The sequence below is a fragment of the Gadus macrocephalus genome, chromosome 5 (assembly GCF_031168955.1).
Source record: "Gadus macrocephalus chromosome 5, ASM3116895v1".
NCBI classification, from domain to species: domain Eukaryota; kingdom Metazoa; phylum Chordata; class Actinopteri; order Gadiformes; family Gadidae; genus Gadus; species Gadus macrocephalus.
The window spans coordinates 9,993,574-10,005,024 of NC_082386.1; the positions used below are offsets into that span (position 1 = coordinate 9,993,574).

Genomic DNA, 11,451 nt, shown 5'->3' on the forward strand with positions numbered 1-11,451 from the left:
TGTGTGTGTGTGTGTGTGTCTGTAGGAGTGGGTGTGTAGGTGTGTGTGCGTGCATTGCATAAGCGGCAGAGTGCGCGGGCAGCTCAGAGTCAAGCCCATGGTTTTGTTTAACCAGTTGGTTAACAAATGTAAATCCAACATGGCATTTGCTTTGTTGTCAAGTGCTGCCTTCAGCCCCGGGTTGTGTGCACAGTGACGCTCGCCACTCTGCCCAAAGAGTACGAGGCAGTAGGCGAAAGGTGGGCGCCACACCGACCTTTAGTGGCCCCCATAGAGAGCCCCGCTCGTTCAACCTGCCCTGGGTCAGCGGTGCACAGCGTGCCGTGTGATGCCTCCTCCTCCTGGCCTCTGAAGTGACGGCTAATTAACAGTGTGGGTCGATCAGTACATGGGCGGGGGCTGGGAGGGGGGCGGCGTGTTGGAACACGAGTGGAGGGTCCTCCCTGGTGGCCGCCATGCCGTCCAGGGACAGGAAGGAGCGAGCGGTGTAGAGATGGAAAACAGACGGCGCCTGTGTTCTGAGCCGCTCCGCCTGCCGGACGGCAACATGTTTACCCGTCTCTGATTGGCCACACCTGAGACCACAACAATGGCTACCGTCAAGTGCTTTCTTGTCACTGCTTTGTGTGTGCGTTCACTCTCTTGCTTTATCGCTCTGTCTTTCTCTCTCTCTCTCTCTCTCTCTCTCTCTCTCTCTCTCTCTCTCTCTCTCTTTGTCTCTCTTATGTCTCTATCTCTCTCTTATGTCTCTCTCCTCTCTTTCTCTCTCTCTCTCTCTCTCTCTCTCTCTCTCTCTCTCTCTCTCTCTCTCTCTCTCTCTCTCTCTCTCTCTCTCTTTGTCTCTCTCTTCCTCTCCCTCTCTCTCTCTTTGCACTCTCACATCTCTGTCGCTCTCTCTCTCATTCTCCCATCTCTCTGCCTCTTTTCCTGCCTTACTTTCCTCTTCCTCATTCGTCTATGATCCTTTATCTTGTTGACTTCACCGTCTCCCTTTCTATCTGTATACATTCCTCCCTGCCTGCTCTCTCCCTCCGGTGATAATGTCCTCACAGCCTCGTTTTCACATCTTCCCGGCAGCACAGGACAGAAGACGTGTAAAGCACCCCCTCTCCTCCCCCCATCCTCCCTCCTCCACCCCCCCCCCACCCTCCCTCCCGCACCGTCACCACTACCTCCATCCTCCACCGCCAAACCTTTGTTCAGGTTGTTTACATTCCTCAGACAAGCACACGGCTCCCCTCCGCCTCTACGCTGGGCCTGACACGGAGGAGAGAAACCAACCAAAGACAGGAAAGACAAACTCAATGTCTCCGTCTCCATCTCACTCTCTCTCTCTGTTACACAGCGATTTCCCCGCTACGTTCCAGGGGCTTTTGCAGTCTGAACAACCTTATGTGCCCCTGTTTGATGTGATGTGGAACACATCTCAGTGCTGAGGGATTTTCTGGTGTGTGTGTGTGTGTGTGTGTGTGTGTGTGTGTGTGTGTGTGTGTGTGCGTGTGCGTGCGTGCGTGCGTGCGCGCGTGCGCACGTGCGCGCGGCATGGAGCAATTCAGGATAATGACTAACAAGGGGAGGAAAGGACATAAAGTGGAAAGTAGTTCACTGCTGATTGAAATCTTGCTGGGAACACGGGGTAGATGGGGTGGGGGGGGGGTGGGGGTGGGGGGGGGGACTGTGCTGAGGCGTTGCTCGTGTTACAAAATGCTAAGGCTTGTGTTCTTAAATGAACACAGAAAGAGTGGATGGATGGGATGGGATCTAAGGACCTGTTATGGCCATAAAGCAAGGCAGATGGTTTTTGAGTGCGTGTCAAGTCCTATATGATTGTGAACAGTTAGACGTGTTGTCTATGTGTGCAAACTGTAAATGAACTATATAAGCTGCTTCTTTTTTGTAAGGGAGGCATAATAGACTTTGGTGTTCCCCGGTCTAGCATAATCCTCAATTGGTCTCTCATCGAGGTTGAAGGTTTGTTTAGAAATTCAGTTTGGTAAAATGTCCGCCAGTGATAAATGACTGTCCTCACTCCCGGTAAATGAATGTGAGAGGATGTCGCCCGACGTCTCCTGTCATATCCCAGTGTGTTCCGGCGCTCCTAAGCCTTCCATGGCTGCCTCGAATCAGCCCCCGGCTGGGAACCTCTTGTCTATTAATTAAGCAGCGAGGAAAGGTTGTATAAAAATGCCACAGCCCCCTCTGGGAGGATCAATAGCTTGACTAGGATTGCCATTACTGCGTGTCTGGGCATTGATGAGTTCGGGTGAATCATGTTTGTCATGTGTTTCTTCACGGGCTCATCACAACAAGCTGCTCTGCAGAGTTAGGCAGGCCAGAAGGAGTATATTTCTGTGCGTTAGTAAGTGCCATGGCTTCCTTGTGAACTGCAATAGGCATGCTCAAAGAGGCCCAGGGGCAGTGCCAGCGTGTTTGTATCCATCCTTTTGTTGTTGGATTGACTCACTGCTGGCGGCCGTCCATTCTTGGGGTGTGCAGATGGCGTGATAGATTGTGTGAGTATGTTTGTGGTAAAACATTAGAAATGAGAAAGCTCCGTGTTCAAATTTGAATTCAACGGTAACGGAGTGGCAAATTGGGACGAAAAATCTGGGCCTTGTTCGGCAAACTCATTGGTACCAAATGTCTGTGTGCGCTGCAATGGTTTTCCATTCATTATCAATTCAATGCGAGTGAGTGGCCGTGCGCTGGGCCAGGCGGAAGGCTGATGGCCATCCTAGAACAAGTCCTCAAGTCATCAAGCTTAAACTACAGACAAATCAAACCTTCTCTCCGCGCGACACCTGACAGTAAACCCACATGTACGTGGGGTCTTGACGTGCACGATGATCCCTTCCTCCTGTCCACACCCTCCAGGAGTGCGAGGTCGCGCCGCCGTGCACGGACCTCACCGTGCCAACCTCCCCGGAGGAGCTGCAGGACTACTTGTGCTGGAAGCGCGACCGGGAGCGCATCGACCGGGAGCGCGTGGCGCGCCACAAGAACGCCAAGGGCCAGTGGAGGCGGGCGTGGGACGCGGACAAATCGGAGAGCATGTGAGAACGCAGAGTACACCCCTCCCTCCACACCTGACCACCGGACCACGAGAGCATTGCGATGCTTCCTGCAGTGGTCCTGTCTTCTCTGTGTTAGAAAAAACTGCTAAACATACAGAAAACCACAGAGCGTCAGTTAATTTCAAAGCGCAGTGCAGAATGAGCTTTTCGCTGCGAATAGACAAAGGGAGAGCAACTATTTTTAGCGAGGGATGAAATGCCTTGCCTTTTTTGGCAAGGCTCAAACAAGCCCGATGGGCCTCGGACGGCGAAGGGAATGTGTTACCGGCGTTATTGGGACTATCTCAGAGGTCCTGCATGGATATTGAGCTTGGCGGGGGGGGGGGCCTCTGGCACTGCTGCTCAATACCAAGACGTGGCCATGATAAACATCCATTAAAGGTACAATAACACATGGCCTTTGCCTGCTTAATTAGCAGGGGGCATTCATGCATGCTTTATCGCAGACCTTGCTCGGAAGACTTTTGGGCAATAGCAACAACAAGCAAATTCTTGTTTGAGGCAACGGCTTGAGTCGTTCTTGTGGCTAAACAGACATGTTGTGCTTCAAGGTTTTCTGACAAGTGTCTTCCTGAGAAGGAGCGCGGCCCAACCAGCAGAGGTAAGACATTCAAGAACACCATCACCACACACACACACACACACTAGCGCACACACACTAGCGCACACACACACACACACACACACACACACACACACACACACACACACACACACACACACACACACACACACACACACACACACACACACACACACACACACACACACACTGTCATACTCACACACACAAACAAACATGCGCAGACACGTCACACATACAAAAACACACAGACACAGACGCATCGCACACAAACACATTCCCACACACCCACACACATTTTCAGTCTCTGTTCTAGTTTGTTGTTCCTTACGCTGATTCCTGGGATGTTTGTCCAGGTGGGAGGAACGCACGGAGAGCCCATCCCAGGACACATCTCCAGGAGCCACAGGGTCAATGCTCATACCCATTCTCTCAGGGCTGGGAAAAATATTTTACAACGTTTATTTAGCCACATTTTGACACTTTTGAGAAAAGTAGCCGTTATATATTCATACAATAAATGTGAATATTATCCTCAAAACAATTAATTCCATTTGTAGAGTATCATTCATAGAGAATGTGATTGTCATTCAGCCCTATTTACAGTTAAGTAAATATAATATATATAATATACATTTCAGATATAGAAAATTATAAAACAATAAAGCACGGTTAAATATAATCAAGCATACATACAATGGAAGCAGAAGATTTAATATCGATCAAAAGCAAAGGTACCTTTTTCTTTCCAAAATGCTGCAGAATCAAACACCTACAAGACAGTATGTTTACGTCACAATTTGTTGAAGTTATACTACAGTTACTCAGATGGCCAGAGATCGCCTGAAATTCTTCTTCACTTCAATTTCCAAAGAGTTTCATGCCTTATCCTTTTCCCTCCCTAGGCCCCGTGAGGGACAAAGTCAAAGACAAGGGCCCCAAAGGCGTTCCGGGGGTGAGCAGCAAAGCCCAGGGCGTGGACCGCCTGACAGGGCGGGCCCGGAGGTCAGTACCAAGCGCACCCTCGGCCCTCAGCAGCAGCCAGTATGGAAAACCATTCAAAAAGATCCCGTCCACCATCTGAATACCAAATGACTCGTCTTGCCGTGCTCTCAGTGAAACCCAGTGAAGACGCCACAGTTGAAGCGGATGTGGGAGATCTCTGTTTTTTCCCACATGCCCCCCCCCCCCCCCCCCCCCCCCCCCCCGGCCCTAAATTCCCCATTGCGTGTCATGAGACGTGACTGATGACTTAACCGTCTACGCGGGCCCGCTGACTGCCTGCTCGCTCCCATCCACAGCGCTGGTGGACGGATGCGGCCGTCTTCCTGTGGGTAGAGACGGTCAGATATTTAATTGCTGCACGGAACATAAGCACTGTTTATGTTGTCTCCATCAACCCACAGGATCCCAAACAGAGAACACAAAAAAAGGGGGCCAGCTGGAGACTGTATCTTAATGTTGTTCTCCGTAGCTATGGTGGCAGCCAAGCACATGGGGGTTTCTACAGGGATTTGGGTTGTTAGGCTAGGATACTGTAACTAACGAGAACATTTGTTAATTATGGCAGGAGAAAACTGCAGATTTCACAGGTGAGGGCAGCTGCAAGCAGATATGCACATTAACTATACTGCACATTTCCATGCGCTTGCTATCTAAACAGCTGCCATACATCTCGTCTTCCATTACCTTACAAATGCATTTGTCTTTAACAGGACAGTATTTGTGTGATTGATGTGTCAATACATCCACTACCCTGTCATCTTTAACATGTCGTCTTGAACTGATGTCTTTAACAAGGCAGAGTCAAACCCTGGAATGAGTTGATCAAGTGAGTGAGTGCATCATGCCAACGAGCGACACGTTTTCACTCAAACACACGTGTTTCCTCAGATGGGATGCCGACGAGGCAGGGGAGCCAGCGCAGGTCAGAGGTCAAACTTTCCTTCTCTGATTGAAATAGACGTGCACGGCATGACCTGGCCACCACTCACACCATCCTCATTTCATCTCTATGCCCACGTTCATCGCTAATCGCCCTCTGTTCGTATCCTAGTCCACCGACACAAGCTTGGAAGAACTCCTGGAAGAACTCGATGCCTCGAGCGAGCCCGAAGACAAAGAGGAGGACGACGCCAATGATCAGGGTGGAGAGCGCAAAGACAGGGACCCCCCAAAGGGGAAGACTTTCCCCGGCCCAGAGGTGATCCCCTCCGGGGTGGTCCCGGGCGGTCCGGCCTCTGAGGGGCCGGAGCGGAGCGGTGGGTCCCCCGCGGCTGGGGGTGGGCGGCCCCGGACGAAGAACGGGGCGGTCTCCTGCCCCAGAGGACCGGAGAAGAGGGTCCGCTTCTCCGAGGAGCTCATCAAGGGGGCGGAGCGCCCCACAGCCTCCACGGGGCCCGCCGTCCCCCAACCCCCCCTCCCTCGAGAGGGGGGTGAGGTGGCTGTGGTGGGGGAGGCGAGGGAGGTGGGTGTGGTGGGGGAGGCGAGGGAGGTGGGTGTGGTGGGGGAGGCGAGGGAGGTGGGTGTGGTGGTTGAAGTGGCTGAGGAGGGGGAAGTGGCTGGGATGGCTGAAGGGGTAGAGGTGGCTGAGAGGGGGGAGGTGGGTGAGAGGGGGGAGGTAGTTGAGACGGGGGAGGTGGGTGAGAGGGGGGAGGTGGGTGAGAGGGGGGAGGTAGTTGAGACGGGGGAGGTGGGTGAGAGGGGGGAGGTGGCAGAGGTGGGGGAGGCTTCATCTTCCAGCAGAAGAACCCACCGGGAGTCTGCCGATCCCCAGAGTCCTGCTCCGGGACCCACCGACGGAGCGCAGCCTGTTGTCCCGCAGCCTGTTGTCCCGCAGCCTGTTGTCCCGCAGCCTGTTGTCCCGCAGCCTGTTGTCCCGCAGCCTGTTGTCCCGCAGCCTGTTGTCCCGCAGCCTGTTGTCCCGCAGCCTGTTGTCCCGCAGCAGGTCCCCTCCCTGACGGAACTTGGAGAACAGAGCAGCGACGCCCCCCCTGAGCAGTGTGGGGGGTGTCGTCCGGAGAGCCCAGAGGGACCCACCCAACACGCCAAGTGCAATATCAGCAACAGGAACACAGGTAGACATATGAGATGACCTTAATTTAATCCAATCCAATCTAATACAATCTAATCTAATTCAATTCAATTCAATTAATAAAAGGTAAAGGTTTTCAGGACAGTAGCAGTACGTTAAAACACAGAAAACAGAATTGTACAGGAACGTAGCGTGACGTCATTGGTCACTGCATTGGTGTCGATTAGGGCCTTGCACATGGGCAATGGGAATGTACTTCATTTGTCCGTTGTTGATTTATTTTTAACAGAGGAGCGCATAGAAGGTCTCTCCGTGCTGAGCTTGGAGTCGAGGGACACGTGTTCAAAAGCCGCCACCAACACTGACAAGGTGAGTGAAGTAGTATTACGTGACGTCAGCATAACACTGGGTTAATATGGAACTAAAGGGATCTCTTCTCATCTCATCAGCTATTTGAAGAAGCTTGAGTAGTGTGGCAATCATCACAACGGCCCCAAACGATATATTTCCAATCTCGAGCAGTGGGGGGAGGAGAATGAGTTCAAGCGGCCTCCCGTCCTCCAGACTCACTGAATAGGATGTGCGTCTCAGTAGGTTATGAGGACAGAAAGGTTGTCCTGTGGCAAAACTTAAGCATGTTAATGACAGCTTTGTTGTATATTTATTCTAACACTTTCAGTGAGTCGCTCTGTGCAGATGGAATACATTGGGAAATTGCTATCCCCTAAAAATGTAAACAAACCAGCATGGTTTCGCATGGGGATTTTTAAGGGAAGAAGCCTCTACCATTCGTCAACTTAGACAACTTACTGCTCCTTAGTGCTCAAGCACTAAGCTGAGAACCCAGGTGCCATCCATCAAGTCTGCAAGGGCTCTTCAGGGCTGAGGGTGGCCAATAGCATTAGGGCCAGGTTCAATTGGTTTCCAAAAAATACTAATTTGTCACATCAACCAATCACTATGAACCCAAGGTCACTTGTTAGTGTGAGTGGTAGAAAAGCATGCACACTTGATCCAAGCATACACACTCAATATTTATATTGAGCGTGTATTTCATTGATCCAGTGCCTCTTCAACATATCCATTAAATATGCTTATTGTTTTTGTCTTGCAGGCAAGAGAGAACGGGAAAATTGTCTGAGGCGATTTCTGAAATAAAAAAACTGCAACCAAAACACAGTGTTGACATCGAAGACTTACCCAGCTGGAGTTTAAAACTTTTACTTCCTGTTTGCCTTTTATTTATCTTTTCTATTGCTTTGTGAAGTTGCCATTGTGCTGGGCTGTGTGTGTGTGTCCCAATCGTTGCGTGAGCACAGCATTGTTGGCAATCTCACACGTTTGCTACAGTACCCTTATTAATAACTTCAACAAAATGCCAAGTGGCCATTGATCAGCAAGTTAAGACAAAGGTCACCTTGCAATACTATAGGGGTCAAGGTTGAAATAGGCTCCCATCACTAATATCCTGGATGGTGATGATAGGTAAACACATGGGAGCCTATGTTATGAGGCCCTGCCACTCGGAGCTAAACATCTTAATTTGAACACAGGAACGGAAGAGCGTTTACTGGAAAGAAATCTTCCCCTCGTTTTGCTTCCAAGCACTTTAATGACGAGTATTGTCATAATATACACTGTGTTCGAATGCTGTTTACTTGCGAGATTTATGAATGTGTCTTTTGTTTACATTTTAAGGAGGTTTTTTTGGTGGGGGTTTCTGCACCACTTCTTGGTGGGATGTTCAGTGGTATTTTGTATAAATACGAAAGTATTCATAGGTTAAGATCTGCACATCTACACAATATCCAAGTTGCACACATTTAACACTGTAGAATCCAGATTTTTTTTTTTCCAACATCGTTTTTTAAGGAGCAACATGAAGTCTTTCAAAGTCCTGCGGTGACTTTAACCAAGACCTGACTTGGTAATTCACTCATGAAGGGTGAATTACCTTTCTGTATATCTATACAAGTTTTCTAACAAGGATTTTAAATGTTAATATTACGTTTGAATCGTCTTTTGTATTGTGTTACTACAAAGCTAAGCAGCCTTGCAAGACAACTCGCAACGGCTCAACTTGTCCAATCGGGGCGCATGGTTGGCGCCAATCAACGTCAGTGTTTAGAGGTCACTAGCAGAAGCTTATAGCCTAACGTAGCAACCTTCCATATAATACTGCTTAACTTCCCTGAACAACACCAATATTTTGCACTAGTGTACTTCTCAGTACATCATGACTTGGCATCAGCAGCTTCAAAAGGCCTCCTTTGATCAATCATGAGGACTATCCCTCTAGTAAGGGCAATGGAAACTTGATACAATAATAATATTTTAATGTAAGGGTAGGCACTTTTTATTCATATCTGTTGAGATTCTCTTTACATCTGGACAGCAATCAATAAATCAAATGCTGTGACGAAAAAATACGAAAATCTTCAAAAAGAAGCCTGTCCAATCATTTTATTCGGCCCGAATGAAATGATTGGATGGCATACCCATCAATCTACCTACTAGCCAGCAACCTGCACACAATCTGCCCGCCCACCCATTGCGCATAACCAGAGTTATCCACAAGGCTTTTGAGGGAGGGCTGGAGGAGTGGGATTTTTCTCGTTTGACGCTTTCAAATTCAAGCTTACTCTGGCTGCTCTCTCCAAACTGCCTACCCCACCATTAACACTAAATAGTTGGCCTCTCACGATAACCTTTAAACATGATGGCTGTAAAAGCCAGATCGAGTCTCAGTGTTTGAAGACAGCCTTGCTCTGCTTCCAAGTTGAATTTTAATGCGTTCACATGTCGCAGAGTGGGGTTGATAGTGATTCATTTGCACAGCACATGCTAATTGCTTTCGTATTGCGGGCTCGAAAGGGTCTCGCTTTTCTGCCTTAATTTACATATACTAAAGGCATGAAACATTTCAAGGCTAATGAGAGCCACCACATGAACTGAACAAGCGGAATTGGTTAGTGTTTTTTATATTGGGCCCCAAACGCGTTGGTTAATGTCTTTTGTAATCGTTAGTGAGAACTATTGCGTTTTAAGCCATTGTTGTTCTTATAGATTGAATGTGCCTTACATATAAGTTTCTCCAAATGAGGAAGAGGACAAACGTTATGGTAACACCATACAGTAATCTGTACTAGCATAGTGACAGTGCACTATTGTTATTTCTGATTGTATTTAATGGCCTTTTCATATGGAAACCTGAATGTTAGAAACTAGGATTCTGCAAACAGTTTTAACAATGTTACATGTTGTGTTTCGATTCTGTAAAGATTTATTTATTATCATGTAATATTAATTTTTTACCATAGCACTTGACAATAATGAATACAATTCACGTCACTTTAGTGATAACATATAGTTTATGTCACTGTTTACCAGATCAATAATATGCTCTTAGATACAGCAAGGGTCTATAATCGACAGCCTTTTGAATATGTAGTGTGCAAAGCAGCGGTCAGAGTCATTCCATTTCTCCGTAGAGAAGTATGGTATTTGAAGGGTTGCATGATCAAGTATGTGAACTGGGTGTACTGCTGTGAGTACTGTCAACGTTTAGGTTCAGGTAACGTTCTTTAACACATGGAACACAGACTATTGCACTGTGTAATACATGCTGCTGTCCAACATTTTCTGAAGTCCTTTTGGACATCTTTAGTGAAGGCCATCTAGAATGTGATTAATCAGTTTGTCGACAATGCAAGGGTCAGTTCTCTCATAAATGATTCATTCATGAGATGGGTCGGTACTGCGAAGCCCAGTTTAGGGTTGTAGGTGATTGTTTAAGGAGGTTTTGCTTCAGGTAGATCTTCTCTATCCTAATGGCAGATTTGAATGGTCTGATAATTTTTTGGGAAGGATGGTTCTGATTGGACGGAGACTTCCCCGCTCTTTGTTCTCACATTGTAGGATAAAGGAAGGCACTGGTTCATGTTTGTTTTATGTGATGCGCACTAGTGAACTGTTGCATTTACCTGTGTATGTAATGTCAATAGAGCTGTTTTCGCAGTGTTTTTTCTCTTTAAATGAAAGAAAAGCTCTTGAACGTGAAACATCTGTGTGCGATTCTACACATAAAACGATTGAGTGGTGGGATACAGCGCATTAATAAAAGGCTTTCTGTATTTTAGACATGACCTGACTTCCTTTTTTTGTCTCGCAACATCATCATTCACCCCCATTAACCCCACCCCTTCACCACACACCTACACACACACATACACACACTTCTTTGTTGTTCCTTTATGTCACTGATGGGGCTTTGCAATTACAGCCCAGATGTCTGAGAGTGAGTGGCTCTGGGCCTGAACTCTCAGGGACCTCCGGCGGGTACACAACAAAACAAAAGGGCCCAGCATTGGCAGAGAGAGAGGCACAGATAAGGAGAGCAGGGTAGCAACCAAAGACTGAGGAGAGAACAGAGACACTGGCAGCAGCAGCAGCAGTAGCGGCGAATCATCCATCATCAACAGTGAGTTGCTGCGAGACCTGCAAGACCCTGTTAAAGCAAGGTGGCCATGTCGCAATCATGACTGATTAATTTCTTTATTTTCAGAGGGGCCCGCTCCCCACAGGCCCGTCGCACGCAAAATGGTCCCTCCCTTGCCGACGGCAACTCCCCCAAGAGGGGCTTTTAATTCTCTCCTCCTAGGGGGGGGGGGGGGGGGGAGGCTTCTGTCATTAGAGAGAGAGAGAGAGAGAGAGAGAGAGAGAGAGGGAGAGAAAAGAGTGTTACAAACAACTTCACTTAA

At 48.3% G+C, this 11,451-nt stretch overlaps 1 protein-coding gene across 1 annotated transcript in view; it reads left to right on the plus strand.

The window, feature by feature from the left end:
• LOC132457946 (coiled-coil domain-containing protein 9B) overlaps window positions 1-10,829 on the plus strand; it is a 20,389-nt gene extending 9,560 nt beyond the window's left edge. The window contains exons 6-14 of the mRNA XM_060052356.1: window positions 2,875-3,053; window positions 3,626-3,675; window positions 4,014-4,067; window positions 4,563-4,662; window positions 5,551-5,584; window positions 5,714-6,118; window positions 6,344-6,734; window positions 6,981-7,060; window positions 7,806-10,829. Of these exons, the coding sequence (XP_059908339.1) occupies window positions 2,875-3,053; window positions 3,626-3,675; window positions 4,014-4,067; window positions 4,563-4,662; window positions 5,551-5,584; window positions 5,714-6,118; window positions 6,344-6,734; window positions 6,981-7,060; window positions 7,806-7,832 (1,320 nt within the window). The 3' untranslated portion in view covers window positions 7,833-10,829. The remainder of the gene's footprint in view (window positions 1-2,874; window positions 3,054-3,625; window positions 3,676-4,013; window positions 4,068-4,562; window positions 4,663-5,550; window positions 5,585-5,713; window positions 6,119-6,343; window positions 6,735-6,980; window positions 7,061-7,805) is intronic.
• The last annotated feature ends 622 nt before the right edge of the window (window positions 10,830-11,451 follow it).